Source organism: Xyrauchen texanus, chromosome 48 (genome assembly GCF_025860055.1).
Source record: "Xyrauchen texanus isolate HMW12.3.18 chromosome 48, RBS_HiC_50CHRs, whole genome shotgun sequence".
NCBI classification, from domain to species: domain Eukaryota; kingdom Metazoa; phylum Chordata; class Actinopteri; order Cypriniformes; family Catostomidae; genus Xyrauchen; species Xyrauchen texanus.
Window position 1 is genome coordinate 8,801,646 of NC_068323.1, and position 21,617 is coordinate 8,823,262.

General features: G+C 42.8%; 1 protein-coding gene across 1 annotated transcript in view; it reads left to right on the plus strand.

The window, feature by feature from the left end:
* LOC127639324 (BCL-6 corepressor-like) overlaps nt 1-21,617 on the plus strand; it is a 50,229-nt gene that overhangs the window by 113 nt on the left and 28,499 nt on the right. The window contains 8 exon segments of the mRNA XM_052121252.1: nt 1-672; nt 8,729-8,801; nt 12,081-15,098; nt 16,665-16,721; nt 17,130-17,199; nt 17,202-17,342; nt 19,120-19,404; nt 20,705-21,085. The exon segment at nt 1-672 is cut by the window's left edge and continues 113 nt beyond it. Of these exon segments, the coding sequence (XP_051977212.1) occupies nt 8,799-8,801; nt 12,081-15,098; nt 16,665-16,721; nt 17,130-17,199; nt 17,202-17,342; nt 19,120-19,404; nt 20,705-21,085 (3,955 nt within the window). The 5' untranslated portion in view covers nt 1-672; nt 8,729-8,798.

Genomic DNA, 21,617 nt, shown 5'->3' on the forward strand with positions numbered 1-21,617 from the left:
AGAGTCACACACGCAGCAGCGAGCAGAGATCGCGGGTTATCGCGTATCGGAACCGGGACAAAGAAACGGGCAATTATCCTGGAAATCTCCAAGGACTCGGATCGTTAGATTAGCAAGACGGGAATTCGTGCGTTGCTTGTTTTGGCCAATGGTCCGTCTATGTGCGCGTGAGGACCGTTCCGTGCACACATACGCACATACCGTTCTCGCGGCGTGGCTCTCGATCGCTCGTTGTCTCGCCCGAGCCCAACATGGCGCAACGAGACGTCATATAGAAGACTGAGTTCAGTTCGACCGGAGCACCGGGGATTGTCGCTTGTTTCGTATTCAACCCTCCTGTCCTAAATCAAGCTAAACTACGTTTTAATGGATGTATAGCCTATGGATCCCCTAGTATTCCCAAGAGTGGCTATTCCTATTCGGCAAGTCCGGAGATACGCTGAACTTCTGAAGGACTTCCATTGAAAACAAAGATAAAACTGGGGCAACTAGATTGATTTGAATGATATATATAAAGCCTACAGTAATGCAGCTGATCGTCTTTGTTTTAACGGGAATCTTTGCATATCTTAAACACTCACCGTGCTGTTATCTGGAGAGTTAAAAGGGTGCTTAAAGGACATCCTAAATATTGAATGCGACCCTCTGGGCAGTAGGAGTCAATACATTCAGGTAAGACCATTTGAACCTACATTTTGGATGTTTGCCACACTAGGCTATGTCTGTGTATGTTTGCTCCGCTACGTTGTCCGCTGTCGGCAAATGCGCGTGATCGTGCGGAGCTTCAGAGAAGGGTGGAAAGGGGTTCTTTCTTTACACCCAGGACCGTTTTAAACCATCAAATCGGCTTATTCATTAGGGCTACTTTGGGTGTGACTTTTGCATTTAAAGTTGCGATTGTGGACAAGTTTTCAACATCGTTGTTTGGATGTCTGTCATGTGTTTAAGTGCGCGCGACGATGTCTGGTCGGCTCTGAACGATTGAACGTTTCCATCGGTGCACGGACTGTTTTCAGTAACAAACCGTTTCCTACATTACGGGGCTTTTCTTTTTTAGTAGCTGACCTTCCCCCCCCCCCGCTTGACACGCTACATCGCGCTGCCTATTTAGCGACAACAACTCGTAGTTTCTGTGAGATTCACGTGCGTTAATTTATCGTATTGATTAATACGACTCTCGCGAGCCTCGCCCTTTTATAAGTCGGACACCTGAGTTATACAAATTTTAAATAAGCGATTATAATCTCTCACTTGCAAAGCTCATGGAAAACATGAAGGTTACGTGTTTGGAGGTCACTTCCGTGAGCTTCGTAAAGGACTGAAGTGAAACATGGGCAGAAGAACTGAAGAAGCCTTGTGAAATGATAGAAAATAGACGAAAGGTTTCTGCCACTAGAGGAGAAAAATCTAGTCTTCTAGTTAGTAGGATCGAGTGCTGACCAGACCTTCTTGCCCTAAAAGAGTTTCACTGTCTGGTTGTGTCCGGGGCAGGAGGAAAATGAATTGGCTAGCTCTTTCCAACTTTAAAACATGTCTTGTTCGGTGTATAATCTGTCATGGAGCCAGTTTGAGGACAGTGCTGATCTCTGTCCACGACAGGCGCTGCCTTTTGGACATTTTAAGCTCCGTTGTCACTATGTCTTCGAATTTTTCACCCACCACGTCACGCAGAAATGTCATGTCATCCTCTAATAACAAACAGTGGTGTGTTGTTTCACCCCGAGGCAGTCTGTGTTGGAAAAACTTGGGGTTGGCGGTTGAAAATCCGGGCTGGTGACTGAAAAGGTTTGTTTGGGTTCATATACAAAGTGTGACCATATTGTGTCATGAGCAAGACACCTAACCCCAGGTTGGTTCAGGTCCCAGTAATAAGTGCAATCACTCTGGATAGGACGTCTAAACACCAGATTAAATGACACTTTAACGCGTAACCCAGCGAAGACTGAGCTCCTCGTCTTTCCGGCCAACCCTGCGGTTGAACACAACACCGTTCACCTGCGTTCAACTATAGTAAGGTCTTCCAAAACGGTCAGAAATCTAGGGGTAACCATCTCCGACCACATCTCAAAGACCACAAGATCATGTAGATTTACACTCTAATAAGACCCTTCATATCTGTACATGCCACACAACTTCCTGTTCAGTCACTTGTCATAACTAGACAGGACTACTGTAATGCTGTCATTGCAGGCCTCCTTGCATGCGCAATTAGACCCTTGCAAATGATCCAGAATGCACCAGCATGTCTGGTCTTTAATGAACCAAAGAGAGCGCATGTTACACCCCTCCTCTCTCCACTGGCTGCCGGTAGGTGCATGCATTAAATTCAAGACTCTGATGCTGGCATACAGGACAGTCACTGGGTCTGCTCCAGCATACCTAAAATCATTTCTGCACAGCTATGTTCCCTCCAGAAGCCTGCGGTCGGCTCTTTGTACCAACACAAAGAGGCGGCTATATATATATATATATATATATATATATATATATATATATATATATATTATATATATTCTTGTTGCACTCTAATCTGTTGTATACTACTATTCTGATGCTAGTGAAACTTTAATGCAGCACTTTTCGTACCTCTGTCTCCTTGAGATGAATCGCTTATAATGTATTATTCCTCTTTTGTAAGTCACTTTGGATAAAAGCATCTGCCAAATGAATATATGTAAATTGGTATTGGACTAAAGATCTTCTCTACAGGCAAGATTTACCTTAGCAACCCTGATAGCACATACATCGCCCAGACGTCTATTTAATGTGTGTTTACATCTGGAAGACGTATTGTTTTACGTTGCTCATCAGCAATACATCTATTAGACATTTGTCAATAAGTATTCATCAAATGTCAAGAAGACATTCAGCAGATGTTTTTGAGATGTTTATGATTAAGAATATCTGATCTTTTTAAGATGTTTAGCAGATGTTAATTAGAATATGATGCTTTCCAGAAGATACGCAGACTTCTCTGAGATGTACCTGTGCTATGTATGTCTGTGTTGTTGGTCTCTTGTAAATCGGATCCTTTAAAGATGTGTTTCAGATGTTAATTGGAATGCAATGCTTTCCAGATGATACGCTCTTGAACAGACATCTCGGAGACGCACGTGTGCTGAGTGATACCCTTGGGTTAATTTTTCACAAGAGTCTCAAATGGTTGCGACATGCTATTCTGCATAATTAAAGCACCGTGGACGCTATTAATCAAACATGTCAGAGCGCATCCAAATGAATCCTGGTGGAAAGAAAGCCCTCAATCCATCGGTATTTTTACAGGCTTGCCTAAACGGCAACCTCTGATTTTTGGCATCTAGAATTCAAGCCTTACTCAATAACGCAGTCAGTTTTGAATGTGACATGCATTGACCCCTTTCACTTAAGTCCAAATTTACATGCATTGCAATGACGTTTTGTGTGTGTGTGTGTGTGTGTGTATATATATATATATATATATATATATATATATATATATATATATATATATATATATAAGCCCCATCAACCTGCTCAGAATTTGTCCTAATCTGTTCAAAAGTCTATTCAAAGTATTTTATATGCTCCAGTTATTTTTCTCTAGATTAACTCCCACTTTGCATTCACATGTTATATTTCTTTAAACATTTACCTGTTTGGTTTTTATTGTGGTGTGTGCTGTTTTTGTATATGCATTAGCAGATTCATGTAAATTTAATGTAAATGTAGAGTTTTTTTTGTACATAAGACAAAAGTACTTTTGTATACAAACTGGCAAGTATTTCTGTTGTTTTCCACCGTTTAATTCGGCCACGCCCCCCGGCTCGCCCTGCTGAGACCCCAGCTCTCCGGATTTGTTTATTTATAGCCCGTCAGCTCAGTGTGAGCTCACGCCTGCACGGTCTCCTCACCCATGGAGCCTGTCTGCTGTAGACAGACCAGCCTATATTCCGATGTCGGCGTCAGATTTGCAAGAGAGAAAGTGTGACATGTCTGGCCTGTATTGTAATGCTCTATACATACCCGGGGATGGAATTTAGATCAACAAGTCGTGGCCTGAGTTAAACTGGTGCCACAGTTAGAATATTTTGAGTGAATGATGTTGGTCATTGATGGGAACTGAAATTTGTCCACCAAATTGAGCTGCATGTCAGATTTTGACTGCCATTGATGGTTTTGTTGGGCATTAACTGTTGGACAACTCTAAATGAACGATGACTGTTGTAGTTAGGACTAGTTACAGGACAATGCTCCTGGTAATGCATTCTCAAGTTATTTCATGTTTTATATATGCATTTTTAAATAGCTTATGATCGGTTCGCAGAAGCCGAATCGGCACCACCATTAGCCTTTTACCACGTAAAGTTGCATTTACCATGCTAATAATAATAATAATAATGTGCATTTTGTTTTATTTACACTCAAACAAGGCTATATAGTTGTCTCTTGGTTTAGAATAGTTGGGTCCACTGTGTACTTGGATGTTTCCATTTTTTTAAATGAACCATTAATTAGAAAATCTGTATAAAAATGTGTAACTTTAGCCCAATTTGCTACCCAACGAAGTCACTTAAGTTAACGTTTGGATGCACCACATGTTCACCAAATCTGCATCCAAGTCTTTCATTTAACAATGGAGTATCATTGGGCAGAAATCCTATAAACCTTATTGCCAAAGTTTTCTATTGTCTTGGCAGCCCGTTTGGTTTTATCCGCCAGTGTGAGGGCGGAGAGATGCGCTCGGATCAGATTTCGGAGTATGGCCCCCGCTGGAGACAGCACGGTTTGATTGAAGTTTCTTCTCTGTCCGAGCAGTCCCGCGGGACAGTGCGCACTGAAACAAGAGAGCCCTTCTCTTCGCTTCACCGAGCTTTTGTGCCGCAGCAGGAGCCTCGTCGTGCATGGGTTGCCGCGTGCTCCCGGAGCGATGCCTAACCATGGATACATTGTTTTCTTTGCGCTGTTTCTTTTTACCCACACATTGAATATCTGAATCTTGGATTCCTTGATACAATGCATTCAAGATGTTCTGCATTTCAGGATATTCAACCATTGCATTCTTCAACTTACAAATTAGGGTTAGGCCACAAGACTTTGATTTCACTCCATTTAGTGTCCAAATAAAGTTTTACAGCTTAAATGCAAACCATCTATACTGGTAGGCTACTCAACATACTGCGTCGGCCCTTATTGCAATGGATGATGGTAGTATATGATTAGGCTAACAGCACCCTCTGCAAAGTGTCCTGCTTGCAGGCCAACCAAACGAAAGAGACGTGCTAAAAACAGCTCTCAATTAAAATAAAACCACATCGCCTGCAGTGGTAATACTTCTCAAATAAAAATACATTAAATCCTTTGTGGTTCATCCAGACATGTAGCCTTTCCTATTGAAGCATCTATCTGCAGTACTTCAAGCAAAAGGCCTTCACACGGTCACAAATCATGTCTTTAAACATGCACTAATAACAGCAGAACAAAATGTGTTGCAAATAGGCCAATTAACTCTTCTGATACCAATGCATTAATTAATGAGATAAAATGCATACTATATTGTGAATGTAAAAAATATGTGTATGAGCTAAATGAAAAAAAAAGACTAGCTTGGTTTGGGTGTCTAGAGTTGAAAGTCTCAAAAAGGGCCCAACTTGAATCGATTTGTACTAGCGAGCATAAAGAGGGAGAGAGGGTTGGCGAGACCCAGCGCTCTAGTCTCTGGAGTGCACTCGCGCAACCCACCATTTCACAGCAGTGCACGAGGCAGACGGGGAGGTGCACAAGCGCGCGAGAGAGCGTAGATGCAATTCACATCGTTTCTCGCAACTGAATGTCTGCAGGCAAACGAGCACTTTCACGTCTTCAATATCCACGCTCTGACAGTTGAATGTTTCGTTCTGTATTTATTTCTATAATAGGCCAGTCAGTGCACGTGGATAGACATGACAAACAAAAAGTGTAACGTCTTACAGATGTATTGCAGATGAGCAAACAACCTAAACGCACATCAAATAGACGTCTGGGTGATGTACATCAGTATGTGTGCTATCAGGGTGAATTTCATATGGACCTGTCCATTTAATATGTGATTTTTATGTCTGATCATATATGTGCAAGTGTCAGTAACATGGACGGATATTCCACCTGGAGTGATTTGGTGTATGAAATGCGTTAATTTCAAGTTAGACATTGGACGCATTATGCTGAAGGTAATAAAGATAAGCCCATACCTTTCACGGCAGGGCACGTTTTCTTTTGAAATGGTGCGGTGTCTTGTTTCTTTAATGGAAAGTCTGTATTATAGGCCAACTTTCCTTTTCTAAATCATGGTCTATATGGACTGCATGGACTCTATTTGTGCACGAATGTTTGTCCTGAATAATATTTGACCCTTGTCCCAAAATGACATGATCTCCTTAATTCGGCTTCGTATTTATCTCCTGCTTACGGATATTATAAAACATTTTTACTGCATCTTTAAGAGCCGTGAGAGTCTCGGTGCGGCGGATGATAACTGGCGATCTGCCACTTTGGAGAGCTGCCGCTGGGCCCCTGGAGCTTAAAGGTGGAGATCTCAGCAGCCTTTCTTTCTCTACTCTTCAGCCCTTACTGTAAAAACTCACACCTCAGGAGTTAAACATTTAACACTCGCTTTCATGCTCCGCACACTTTATAACATCATCTCATGTTCTTCTGTCAACACAGACTTGATGCAATGGCTTTCACGCCCAGTCATGCCCTTGGCAACTCTGTGTCACATTGTCATGCAAACTTCTTCATTTAGGCATTCAAAACAATCCAATTCACATGCAAAAATAGAAATATACTAAGCTCTCTTGTTTTTTTCTCTCTTGCTCTCAGCCGTGTACAGTTGCCATTCACATACTCGTGTATCAAGTGACAATTAAGAGGACTCCTTTCTTTCTCTTTCTACTTTCATTCTTTCAACAAAGGCCTAAACATTTCGATTTTTTTTGTTGTTGTCATTTTCTCTAATGAATGCTGGATACTTTCCGTTTTTTTTCTTTGTACAGCTGTTGTAATTTCTATTTATTTGCTTATAATTTTATGCATTAGTTGCACGGTCTATTAGCTTTGAAGTGCGTTGAACATTACGCGCTGCAAAATTAGGGAAATATTTCCATAAGCATCGCAGTGGAAACTAATTTCTTTCCTGCTCTAAGCACCGTTTAATGACGGCGGGGGAAAAAGCCCATGAAACGTGTTGCAAATGTAACCTGTGTATAGTCGTTTGTTCTTCCGTAAAAAGAAAGGAGAAAAACGGGAAAAGTATACGCTCTTGTGGTTTGTCCTAGCTATTTTGAAATAGTTGTTTATGTAGCCTAACAGCTGCGTCAGATGTGTCAGCGAATCGCTCTTTTTAGAAAGAAACAGTTCTAGCGTTAATAAAGTCATCAGCGTTCCATTGCGCCACATTCGTCTGATTTGGGGAAGAACGTGTCTCGTGTTAATGCCCCCTGAGCGAAACCTGTCATTCAGTGCAGTTGCCTCGGTGATTAGAAATAGTTAAGTATAAGTTAAAACGCCGCATATTGCCCGATTCAGTGTTGGCTCACCTGCGTTAAAAAGCAGACAAAGCACACCGCTCACTTCGTTTGATTGATGATTTAGAGAGAGGAGGTTTCTTTCCTCCGTGGGGGGGCGAGTACCCCTCTTACCACAGCGCCCCTCACATGCATAATGTCCGTGCCCCCGCTGGTGCAATGAAAGATCGGGTCACAGAGGGGACGGAAAATGAGAGCACAGAGAATGGGACTGAATGGCAAAAGCTGGGTGGGTTTCTGCTGTGCTCCCCATGCAGGGGTCGGATTAGGCTTTGAGAGCAGGGAAGACGGGGGGAAGGGAGGCACACGCTCCAGGAACAGGGGCAGAATTTACGAAGTTTAATGCGGCTTAATGTTGGTGTAGTTATGGAACAATAATTCAATATTGATTGCCTCTCTGTTTATATACAAGAGGGTTATTCTGTTTATTTTATGTGCATGTGCTTACCATGCATAATACGTTGCATTGCTTTTGTAAAACATCCTTTACTGTTTTACATAAATGCAAGTGGTTTTTAGTGATGGATTGTAATTGCCTTAATCCCTTCTGTATATGCGTTGAAGCTGAGTGTTGCTGCACAGGTTGCTATGAAAGTGACGCATGCACATCCGTGTGTGTGTGTGTGTGTCTAGGCTGGTTTGATTGATGACAGAGGGCAAACTGCCTCAATCCTTCAATGGCAGCGGCTGTGACCATGTCTCTAGATAAGCTCTGGGCCTGCGTTATTGAAATCTGGGGTCTGTAGAGCCATCAATAACAGAGACGCGTCTCGCCTACCCAACATAGTTTTGCGGTTGTCTTGCCAAGCCGTGGGGCTGGGTGGCAGTGTTTGGAGGGGGTGTGCGGCAGGTTTGATTGCTGCTTTCTCCGCGGTAATGATGAAACCCCCTCCCTGCCTTAGCGTTACTCTGTACAAGCTCAGAAAGCTGAGGGATTCCTTATCAGAGCACTTGCTCTGTGATAACAAGGCACGTGGCTCGGTGACTGTTCATCGAGACAAAGGCATGTTGAGGTGGAGAACCAGGCCAAGGCCTCCCCATCGAAAGCCAGGTCGCTTCTCATTTCCCCTTGTAGCTCATTGTGTTTACCCTGAACAGAGAACAACTGTCATGTAAATAAATAATATGATATATACATTTTCAGTCTTAAGAACTGCTATATCAATTTTATTTTTTCACCCACACAGAAAATTATCCTTATGGTGAAGACCAGAGAATCTGTTGAGAACTAACAGAAATAGTGTCCCCATTCAAAGCATGGTAAGCATTGCATTTTATATTTAGAAATACAATTTTTAATTCAAAATTAAGACATTCATGTTCAGAACCGTCAGGCACAAGAACAGTTAAAACTGCCCCATTGAGCAACAATTATGTGCAATACACAGCTTAGTCTATTTATATTTATCCAACATATCCACTTCTGCCATACCTTCCCTTTGACCTGTATATAACAGAGTTGTATTTGTGTGTGTGTGTGTGTGTGTGCGTATATATATATATATATATATATTAGGGCTGTCAATCGATTACAATTTGTAATTGAATTAATTAGATGGTGTTCCGATTAATTAATCGCATATACAAATATTTGCTGAGAGCCCCTCATATAAATATAATTCAATATATAATGATGAAATAATTATACATAGTTATCTTTAAATATTAAAAAATTATATATATATATATATATATTAGGGCTGTCAATCGATTACAATTTGTAATTGAATTAATTAGATGGTGTTCGATTAATTAATCGCATATACAAATATTTGCTGAGAGCCCCTCATATAAATATAATTCAATATATAATGATGAAATAATTATACATAGTTATCTTTAAATATTAAAAAATTATATATATATATATATATATATTAGGGCTGTCAATCGATTACAATTTGTAATTGAATTAATTAGATGGTGTTCCGATTAATTAATCGCATATACAAATATTTGCTGAGAGCCCCTCATATAAATATAATTCAATATATAATGATGAAATAATTATACATAGTTATCTTTAAATATTAAAAATTATATATATATATATATATATATATATATATATATACAATTAAAAAAATATTCAGATAAATAAAATGCATTACATTCTTGTAGCAGAAGAGTTCATCATTGATAAGACAATACAAAAAGCGGCGATATTTAGAATACAATGTATTGTTTACTACCATATTATTGATCATAAGTCAATCATTGTCACACAGTTCACAGCAATCCATTTCACAAGTGAATTTGTCAATCAGAGATTTATTATGAGGGCTTGTTTAAGGACCCGTCAATGTACACCTGCGTCAGACATGCTTGTGTGGCGTCTCTGGTGCGTTGCGCCATAAACATAAAATGTTTAAGGTCACTGTCACGTTAAATATAGTTTAATACTCAATCTTTAAACACATCTTGAGATCCCTTAGATCGCATTTGCGCTCTTTCAAGTGTTTTGAACGCAAGAACATAAAGCATGTGTCTGCTGAAGAGTTGTTAATATTTTGTTCACTGTATAAACTGCGCGTTGCTCACACAGCTGAAATTTCACTTACTGCCCTCTGGAGTAAACAGGTGGTACTGCAAGCTTGCGTTTCTCAGGAATTTCTCAGGAAAGCATTGTGATTGAATGCGTACATTTTTTTGCCGCGTTATTTTTTGTCAAATTAATCACACGTTATTAATGCATTAAGTCGACAGCCCTAATAAATAAATAAATAATAATAATAAAAAAAATATATATATATATATATTATTATACAGTACATGTATATGTGTGTGTGTGTGTGTATATATACACTGGCGGCCAAAAGTTTGGAATAATGTAGACATTTTGCTCTTTATGGAAAGAAGTTACGTTCAGCTGATCACAATGTATAGTCAGGACATTTATAACGTGAAAAATTACAATCTGAATTTTTTTTCAGAACTTCTTAAACTACTTCAAAGAGTTTGCAGATCCTTTTTATTCTAGCTGTAATTTTATCCAGATACTCAGGTGACATTTCACCACACGCTTCCAGTAGCACTTGACATAGATGTGTCTTGTCGGGCACTTCTCACGCACCTTACAGTCTAGCTGATCCCACAAAAGCTCAATGGGGTTCAGATCCGTAACACTCTTTTCCAATTATCTGTTGGAAAAATTGTCTTATGTCTGTGCTTCTTTGCCCACTCAAACCTTTTCTTTTTGTTTTTCTGTTTCAAAAGTGTCTTTTTCTTTGCAATTCTTCCCATAAGTCCTCCTGAGTCTTCTCTTTACTGTTGTACATGAAACTGGTGTTGAGCAGGTAGAATTCAATGAAGCTGTCAGCGGAGGACATGTGAGGTGTCTATTTCTCAAACTAGAGCCTCTGATGTACTTATCCTCTTGTTTAGTTGTACATCTGGTCTTCCACATCTCTTTCTGTCCTTGTTAGAGTCAGTTGTGCTTTGTCTTTGAAGACCGTAGTTACACCTTTGTATGAAATCTTCAGTTTTTTTGGCAATTTCATGTATTATATAGTCTTCATTCAATCTGAGTTTCTAGATTTGATAGATTAAATAGTGATGGTGCTGTTTTTTACATCAGTAATGTTCTGACTATACTTTGTGATCAGTTGAATTCGACTTTGGTGAATTAAAGTACCAATTTCCTTCCGAAACAGCAAAATCTGTTCATTATTCCAAACTTTTGGCCGTGTGTGTATATGTGTGTATATATTTTTTTCTTCTATTTGCTTTTTATTATTATTAATTTTTTTTATTATCTCTGTCTTTGTGTTGTATTTTTTGTGCACCGGAAGCTTCTGTCACCAAGACAAATGTGTATGTGTAAGCATTAAGCTAATTCTGATTCTAATTTTTGTAGGCTTACATTTATATGGAAACAACATATTCTCTTGCAATTGGCTGACTTGCTCTAGGAGAGCAGCTTTAAATGTCATTTACTTTTTTATAGTTCGACTGTCCCCTCCCCAAGTTAAATGCATCAACTCGTCATGCAGCAGAGACCGTATTCACCTGTTTTCTTGTATAAGAATTCTCCATTGTTGACCGTTGCGGTCTCGTGGAATGCACAAGCCAGAACTGGCATAACTGAACCCCCAGGTCTCTCCAAGGTATAATGGGAAGACCAATCTGTGATGTCTGTGAGACTGCCCTGAAAGCATACATCAAAGCTGCTGCTTTACCCACATAAAACTTCACTGCAGCTGGCATTTAAGAACAATCTCTGCATTCCCAGATTTTGACCTTGACTAGTGCAATTTGTTGTGACATCCTTGTAATATCCTATTAGCTTTTATATTGTGGGGACTCAATAGAGATTCATGTTTGTGAATCAGTTGGAGAATAGACAGTGAGAGGTTTTCATGTGACCTTTTAATATGAAAGCCTGATATTTCTGTAACTTTAAATGGCAGTTATTTGCTGTTAAATTGTCTTACATTTTTGTTCCCTTGTCTACCTGTTGTCAGGGTCTTATTGCTCTTTGTTGTCTTATACACACTCTCACCCCCCTCACTCTGACCATTTTCTGCTCTTTTATCCTAGGTGGATGCGAGTACAACCTGCAGAATGAACCCTCTCAGTGCGCTCGGCATCGATCGAACTAGCCTGATGCGGGAGAGCCTCCGTGTCCATGGAGGAATGGTTTATCCACCAGGAATCCGGACCCTGCCAACAGAAAAAGGCTATGTTGGTGATAGGATCCCAGACCTGCTCTACAAACCAGATGTGTCTCTCGACAGTAGAAAGACAACAAGCAGTTACATTGGACTTTATAAGAGTACCCCACCAGGGATTCAGAAGCCGCTGGTTGTGCCTGGGACTGGTGCAGATGCTTTAGGGTTGGACAGACGGGTTTTACCAGCAGACAAGCCACCAGAATTGAGTCTGAATGGGGGTAGCAGCTATCTGAGGGTTCCCTGGATGAGTCCCTACCATGATGCTGGAATGTACCCTTTTTTAGATTCCAGTAAATATGCTGCTTTGAACATGTATAAAGCGTCAATCCTGTCACAACCACCACCTTACCTTCCCCAGCATCTGGCCTACCAGTCTCTATGTGCAGGAGCAGGAGGCAGTGCAGCTGGTGCGGAGCGCTTGTTTTACATGCCCCCCTATCCTCCTGCACCTATATCTTCACCTCTTGCTCCTCCCCTCAGGATACCCACTGCCACTGTCGCCCCTACAGCACTGTCACCAATGATGCACCACCAGGACAAAACTATACAGAGTATAGGCCCAAGGATTCACCATGAGCCCTCTGCATTTGGGCAGCAGACCATACATCAGCAGACACAACTTCACCACCAGTCTTCCAGTGACAGGCAACACAGCAGCAGCGGGAATGGTGCCAACAACAGCAAGTCTATTCGGACCTTATCCAGCAAAAACACAAGTAGTACTAGCAGCAGTATGAGCAGTAGTTGCAGTGCTGGTGTTTGCAGCAGCTCCAGTTCTATTGTCTCAGTGGACTCATGTTCTTCTCTGGCAATGCAGCCATCCCGTCCTACACCACGCCCCCCTCAACCATCTGCAGCTGCCCCACCCCCTACTCCACATCTTGTGGACAGCACAATGGAGTTCCAGAAGCCTCTGTACAGAAGTCCTTCGTCCTCCTCATCATCCTCACCTTTGGTTGCTCACCCTGTCTATATTAGCAGCACTTCCCAAGAGCTTCGGCCCCCACTTCGGCCTGCTAGCCAGAAGTCTAAGGCCAAAGAGGCAACCTTGGAGTCAAACAAAGGTTTGGTAAATGAACGAAAAGGCAGCAGCTCACCTGTTAAGGCCTCTTCTGAGAAACAACCTCAACAGGGGCCTGTTACCAAAGACCCGGCAGACAAACCTTTAGACCTGTCTGCAAAAATCATGGACTTTAAAGGACCTCCCAATGGATACCCCCCAAAATTAGAGGCCTTAGCCAAACTTGGCTATTCCCCCACCAATCGTTATGGACTTCCCCCAAACAGGGAGCTTTTGAAAGAAGCTCTGTCTCCTTCATCCTCTGCTGTTAGCACTTCTTCTAAAACTCCAGAAAGGCCAGAGATAATTAGCACTTTACCCACTTCCTGGGTTGTGCCAAGTCCTACTCGGACAATCAGCTCAGAGGCTAGTCAAAACAAAGGCTCCAGCATAACCAAGAACAAGAATTTTGAGCATGCAGTACCACAGTCAAGAAGTTCCTCATGCCCAAGGATAGATGACCAAAATGTCTCAATCCCAAATTCTGCCCCTTCTGTCATGCCTACTGCATCTCGGCCATCATCTGTCTCGCCTATCCCCAAGATCAATGGTGAATGGCCAAAATCAGTCAACACCCCACCAGAAAAGAACCCAACTAATAACCATTGTGGCAGTCATCCCTCCACTACAAAGCCCTCAAAGACACTCAAAAAAACTGAAACCCCTGAAATTGGTTTCAAGCCCCAGTCATCACATTTAGAGAATGGACATACTCCAAGCCACCTCTACATGCCCCAGGGTGATGCTTATCTTCCTTCCCGCTTAGCATATCCTAGCAGATATCTCTCATACCCAGTACCTGAGAGTCTATCCCTCTCCCACTTGCAGATGCCTGGAAAAGGGCCAGTTTACCCTCATCCAGTTCTTCTTGGCACTAACAGCTTGTATTCAGCACGTTTGCCACCAAAGCCTACCCTCCCATATGGAATCCCGCCCAGTCATGGAGAGTATCTGACCTACCATGACTCACAGGAGATGGTCCATCCACTAATGTCTCCCCACCTGCCTCTGGATCACAAAGTCCCAGAGCGTCTTGAACTGAGGTCCAGACCCTTGGACAAGCCTTGGCACCATGAGGAGGTTTCATACAAGCGCCAGAGCACCACCACAGACCCAAGCTACATTTCTGAGAGAGAATCAGAAAGGCAAGATTTTCTGGGCTTCAAGTCTCAGAGCAAGCCTCAAGAGGAAATTGTCTGTATAGACCTGGTCCAAGATGACACAGATGGTAGCCCAGAGCCAGACAAACACAGTGTCATTGATGCCAAAAGCAAAGAGCCAGCTAAGCCTGTCGGCAGTGGGACAGGGATGGGGAATGAAAGTGGCAGTAATTTTGAGGCAAAAGAGCCAGAACTCATGCAGATATTGCGCTCCGGCCTGCCTTCCGTATTCAGGCCAGCTGAGTCAGAGCAGCGGCCAGAAGTATGCAGTCCACCTCGGCCGCAAAAGCAGCCTGACTCACCTGTGCACAGCCCGGGTGAAGAGAGCTCCTCTGAGCATAGCCCACTACCAGACATGTTGGAGGAGCAGACACAACGGTGTGCTAGAACTTCTGGCGAAAGGGCTCGGACTGATGTTGCAGAATTCAAAGTTGATCGGCACCATGCTAATCAACAATATGTGGACTTGAGCAAGGATAAACCAGAAGACACAGAGTCCCATGAGGATGAGGAAGAAGGACATGGATTATCTAAAAATAAAAGATCCAGCCTAGCCAAGAGAATAGCAAATTCATCAGGTTATGTTGGCGACCGCTTCAAGTGCGTCACCACTGAGCTGTATGCGGACTCCAGCAAGTTGAGCCGGGAACAGCGAGCCCTACTGGTGAGTTTGCAGACTTGTATGTTCGATAGGATTGATTGGAAAGGTTTTGCAGTTATGTAAATTTTTTAATGGGATGAGAATCATTCAGGCACCTTTTAGGTGAAACACCTCCCACAATCTAGTCCATTGTTGACACTTTATTGACCAGTTACTGTCATTGTATTTGATAATGTTCCCAGCCATCCTGATAAGTGTAAAGCTTGTCTTTAAAAATAGCTCAATGACCACAATTTTGGCTTTGAGTGAGCATTTGCATCCAAGTTCCACACTAGGTTACATTGAACAGCCCATTAATTACAGCTCTCTGTAACCCACCCTCCTTTTCCTGCTCACTCTTTCTATCACTTCTTGAAAACCTGCTGCGAATCTGTAAAGCAGGCTTTAAAGGCTTCAGTGCCACCGTTAGCAAGAGATAACGTGTGTTTAAGAGCACACACACTCAAGTGTGTGGTTCAGTTAGGGTTAACACAATGTCCTGTCTGTGGCTGCACTGCCCAGTCATGTGGAATATCAACTGCCATGTGGTTGTGTGTGTGGGTGTACATGGTGTGTCCTTGCTAGCACATACTGCTTCAGGCAACTGTTAACCTGCAAGTGAGCCCTGGAGACTGGTGTGTGTGTGTCTGAAATAAGAGTGTGCAATTGTGTTTTGTGGTATACCCAACATAATTGCACACCCTTTCCTATAGGCTTCCATCCTGGTTCCTCTCTGTATTCACACACAAACACATGCACAACCCCAGTCCCCAATAGCCATGTGCATGGTGGCAGCCCTCCCAGCTTATGTGAAATCCGGCCCATTCTTTCCTGATGGGGAAGATTAGAGCTCTTACCAGAAGCAGCGAGCAGAGAGCTCGCCGACTGGCAGAGCCATTACTGTGCGCACGCACACACACATAAGCACAGTCGCCCAGTTCAGAGCGGAGGCTGGTGGAAGACAATGCTCTCGTTTCAGATACCTCAAATAATTTCTAAAAGCCCCTTTACATAAGCCCAATATTTTTTGCCCATATAGTCCACAGCATATTAATCATTTAAACTACCGCTTCCAAAACATTGGTGTTCTGAAATACTGTAACTCAGTAAATAAAACGCAAATAAGACCCAGTATCTTGATTATGGTGCATTTTAAATGATTGATAGATTGTTGGGTTGCAACATGGTAAGTTGATGTTTCTAATGTACTGATGTGTAACAGTATATGTGGGATAGTTCAGCCAAAAATGAAAATTCAGTAATTTACTCGCCCTCAAACCCGTATGGTCTTCTTCCGTGGAACACAAAAGGAGATGTTAGGTAGACCGACAGCCTCAGTCACTTTCATTTGATGAAAAAAGAAAATGCAAGAAAAGTGAATGAGGGTGAGTAAATTATGAAAATGTTTATTTTTGGCACATCTGGAAAAGCTATGCATGTACTGGAAAAATGCGGGGAATGCATGTACTAATAAAAATGTATATCTTGAATGCACTGTAAGTCACTTTGGATAAAACCGTAATGCATAAATGTACATTTAAATGTGTGTAATCATTGAAAACTATATTAAGCCCCATTCTAATTGCTTAGATGGAAGGATTATCACAAGAGGACAGTAATTTAAGTCAACCAGCTGCATACTGGGAGGTCAGTTCATTTTATTTTTAAATTACTAATCAGTAGAAATGAGTAACTCTTGGTTTTGCTCCCACAGGCAGTTGTGAAGTCCTTTTTCCCCTTCCTTTTTCCCCGTTTTTGAGGGGCCCTTAAAATTTCATGGTCAAATATTAGGAAAATGCATCACACAACTTGCTTCAGTTAACGTTATTAGTTATTGATATGCATCTGCTGCGTCTAATGCACTTTAGCTCCTGAACAACACTGCCTGAAGATTTATTTTGTGCCAGTTTTAATTTTTATTTTTTTCCCCCTCTATTTTTGTTGTACTGGAGCTCACAAGAGACAGACTTAACAGCTGGTTCTCGTAACACTGGGTCTGGTTTCACAATTTTGCCGTGTGTCTGTGTGTGTGTGTGCGTGTGTGTGTGTGTGTAGCGTGCGATGATACGTTTCTCTGAGCTGGAGCTGAAGGAGAGGGAGGGTTGTGTGTCGTCTGCAGCGCCCGGACCGGGAGAGAGCAGGATCGAGAAAGGGAGAGGGAGCTGGCAGATAGCCAGCATGGAACGGGAGACTGGGAACTGAGCCAGCCAAGCTCCAGGCCCTCCGCGGCCATTTCGGCTCTCTCCAATCACACCGAACAGCACAACGGTAAGAGACACACCAACATAGATTGCAATCCCTTTCACGCCGTCTCCCACTCCTGCACTCACTATTATTTCCTTTCTTTTCGCTTGCTCTCTTTGTGCCTCTCTTATAATGTCTGTCATGTGCGGTGTCTCTAACTTTCATCTCTCTAGAATTGGCTTTTTTCTTGTGTTATTCTTTTGTCCTGTCCTCCTATCTCCCAGTCTTTCACTTCATCCCAGATGTGCTCTCATTCTTCAACCCCCCTACCTACCTCTGCGCACTTCCTCTCCTTATCACTAGGGACTGTCCCTGCGCCGCTGCGCCCAGTGCAACAGCAGTAAACCAGCGGAAACTGCATGGTAAACATGGCTTCCTCTACTGCCACCCTCAAACAGAAGACAGGCACATAAATAAGCACGTGCTCACTCGCTCTCTCTCTCTTTGTGCTGTTTTGACTCTTGTTTTTTCCACTTCAGCTCTGGTAATGGCAAAATGCCATCTTATTTCCAAATCAACACTTTGCTGCTATGTGACCTCGCTTTCCCTGGTGGCTTTCACCGAGGCGAGGCGTTTCCTTTGCATCTGGGTCAGAATGTGTGTGTGTGTGTGCGTGTACGCTCGCATGTGTGTCAGCCACACGGACAATTAACAGCGCTCTGGATTACATAAAGTGCGCTCGATAGATCGGCGGTTCCTGTGATGTGAATAAAGTGGAAAATGTTAAGCGTACAGCGTAGATTTGTCAGGAGCCTTGAGCTGTGCATGTTAATCACGTCTGTCAAATTGCCATTGTGTTCAACAATCAATCAATACAATTAATGCAAATTAAATATTTAACTTCACATTCCTTTGTGCATCCATTCTGGCCTAAATATGTCCTTCCATCCTTTCTTGGTTTCCATGTCTATGTCTATCTTTCAATCTTCCTCTTTCCCGCAATGGCCATGCTAACTCTCTTCGGGTGACGCGAACAAAGTTACCATGGCAATCTCCCTTAGTGCGGAGTTGCTATGGTGCAGACATTGCCATGAATTATGGGATGCATGTGGTGTTAGTCACATGCTTTGTGCGTGTCTATGTGAGCCTGGGGCAGGGTGGGCTGCATTCTTGCCTGGGCCAGTATAAGGGTACTTCTGTTCAGCATTGAGTTTTGCATGTACAAGAGCTTGTTTTTGTGGTATGTATTTTTGTAAGTGTAATAGTAGTTCGAGGTACATTACCTGCAAGGTTTGCATTAGCCGTATAATTTGCGCATGCATGTTTTACAGTGAGAATGTATGAGTGTGTGTTTGTGTGCGAGAAGCGGGCGGTACTGAGCACGAGCCCCCAGTCCTCGTCTTTGATCTGCGCTGCTGCTCTTAGCTGCCGGGAGACATTCTCAAGAAGCACTTTTAACTGCCACACAGAACGGGAGAAAGCAGGAGAGGGGGAGGAGAAAGACAGGAGGGAGGAAGAGGGAGGGTGAGGAGACTCGAGTTGAGTAGCCGCTTGCGCTCTTGGCACAGATGTTTCAGGCTAATTTAAGCTCGCTGAGAGAGAGAGCAAGTCTGTTTGCAGTCTAGCTGTCCATGTGGGAAGGGTGTGGTGGAGTTAGCACAAACACTCAAGTGTCCAGGGTCAGGGGTTTGTTTTTCTCCAGTCCTTTGCTGTCTCTTTCTGTCTGTCTGTAGCCTTGTGTTCTGCTGGATTGTCGGGCTTCTTTTCAGCTTGCTTTCTATGCGGTTGAAAAGGGCTTTTCTTCCCAAGGCCATGACGCAATGTGTTTGACTAACACGTGTTTGTTTGTGTGGCGATGCAGGTGTGACACCGACATGTGCAAACAACAGAGTTCCCGTGCTTCAGCGGTGCGGCCCACTGGTGGACGTCTCGCAGTCTTGCCGAGCAGAGGAGAAGAGAGCGAGGGATGAGGAGGTGGTGTCTGTTGGCACAGTGACGGGAAGGAAACGTGCATTGGGTTTGGAGGCAAGCCAAGACCACCCTGATTCCACGCATACTGTGGAAGAGAGGGAAAGAGATGGAGAGAGACGAGCGAGAGGAGAGGACGATAACAGCATTGCTGCGAAGAGAGCGAAACTCATTTCAGGTAGGCGTTTTGACCTGTCTGAACCCCCACACACAGTCATACATTAACATGCACAGTTACATTTGAGCTACAGCTGGTTTTTGCACTGGCCTTCATCTGTCTGTACATGACACAATGCTTAATCGAATATTTGAAGGAAGGACGGCAAATATGGCAGGTTAAATACACGTCATGTGCACAACCCAGAGGTCCGATTGTGGTTTGATTAACGTGTATACATGCGGGACGAAGCTGAGCCACGAGATGTAGTTTTAGTCCAAATGAAATCAAACTTTTAAAGTACCTAGTTCCTCAATGTGCACGTCTTCCATTTTTTTCAAACTTTCCATCCTGTTGTTTTCACTACTTTTGCAAACACCCAAGTAGGAGATGGTCTACCGTCTTTCACCTTCTCACTTGCTCTCTATCTCGACTTGCCCTCTCCAGGGCTCAGCTGTTCTTTCCCCATTCCTCTGCTTTCTCTCTGGCTTTGATGCTTTTAGATGGCCTTTTCGATTCGTCTTGATTTTGTGTCTATTGCCATCACATGGTCCAAATAAATACAACTGCCAGAAGTTTTCTGCCCTTAACTCTCTTTGTGCCCAGTCTAAATGGCATTTTCAGACATCAAAACAGCCTTTGTATAATCCCACATTCAAACGTGTCCTAGAAAGCGCGTTTTGCTAACAGAGCATACGTGTCTACGTTTGGGTGTCTGTGAGTTTCTGAGCTTTCCTTTGAAAGCGATCAAACTTGTGGGTGTTTGTTTTCTAGGAGGAAACATCTTTGATATCAATTGGAAAACAATTTCCACTCTTGAGTGTGCAACCCCGTTTATACCTGGTATCTGTTTTGGGAGATCTCTGGTTGACCGGGATAAATTCAGGTGTAAACTGGATGCAATGTGTTTTTTTAAATGAATCACGACACTTTGGTTTTGGTGGTCAGGAATGCATATGACCACATCGCTTTTGTATCATAGTGTGTCCTGGACATTTAAGAAGGACTGTTTACTTGCTTGAGGGTTTTAAACTTTGCTTGGTATAGCTTAAAAAATAAAATAACTGTCCGATCAAAAATCTTGAAAAGCTCAAACGTGTACAAGACTTTGGTCTGGAACAGTTTTGGACATACTGATATAGTAAGTGATGAATGAATTTACTAATTCGAACCTTTGAAATCCAATCACAAGTAGTCGCCGAAGACCAATTTGAGATGCATGTTAAAACTAGGCCTGTCCAAGCTGATCGCATGTGTTTGAATCACAGGAGACGTATGTTAATTCAGGGTGTAAACGGAGTGCCTCTGTCTCTCTCTGCAGACATATGGCTGCAGCCCTCTGAGCAGGAGGTGAAGAATCTGAAGGTGTGTATCGAGTTGACGGGTCTTCGGTTAAGTAAACCCCGCCACCTCCATAATCTCCAGGATCTTTGGGACAGACAGGGGCAGCTCAACCATGACAGGCCCCAATTCGGAGCTCCCAACCTGGGCATGCCTCCCACATCCAAATCTTCTCTTCCACCACTCCATACCACCAGGAGGGAAAAGTTTGACCCTTGCCCCCCAGAGGTCCCAAGAGTTGCCCCCGGTGCCCCTGCTGTGGATCGAAATCTGAAATTCGAAGAGAAAGGGGTAAAGAGAAAAGGCGAGTTGGAGAGAGGCTGGACAAAGGAACACCTTCAATACGCAGAGTCCGACACAGGTAAGCCCTCGTGCTAAAGCGTCTTTGCTGGGTTGTAAGTGGAGAGTTTCTGGATATAAGTATGCAGGTCAAGATCTTTATAGGACAAGGTCTTTATAGTCCTTGAACTTTAGAGGGGTCAGCGACAATGGAAAGAGGTTTAAATTGGTTTTGACATTTGATGTAATGTAATTTGCCTGATTGAACATTTTTCTCATTTAGCCGTTTAGCGCTTGTACCAAAACTGTTTAGCCATTCAGCTCAAATGTTGAGATGGATTTCACGTGTTACTTCAAATACACTTCACCTCATACACTACACCCTATATACTACTATGCTTTACAGTCTTAACAACTACATACTATATCTGTGCCCTACAAATTATAGGCTACATATTGTGCCCTACACCCTGCTTTCCACATCCTACACGCTACATACTACACTCAACCTAATCTATGGGTTGAGTTTGGAATGGCATACTACCATACTACTAGTAATTTCTGCCAGATCTATTAACGGCAGAAATAGTATGAGTAATACGGTAGTATGCCAT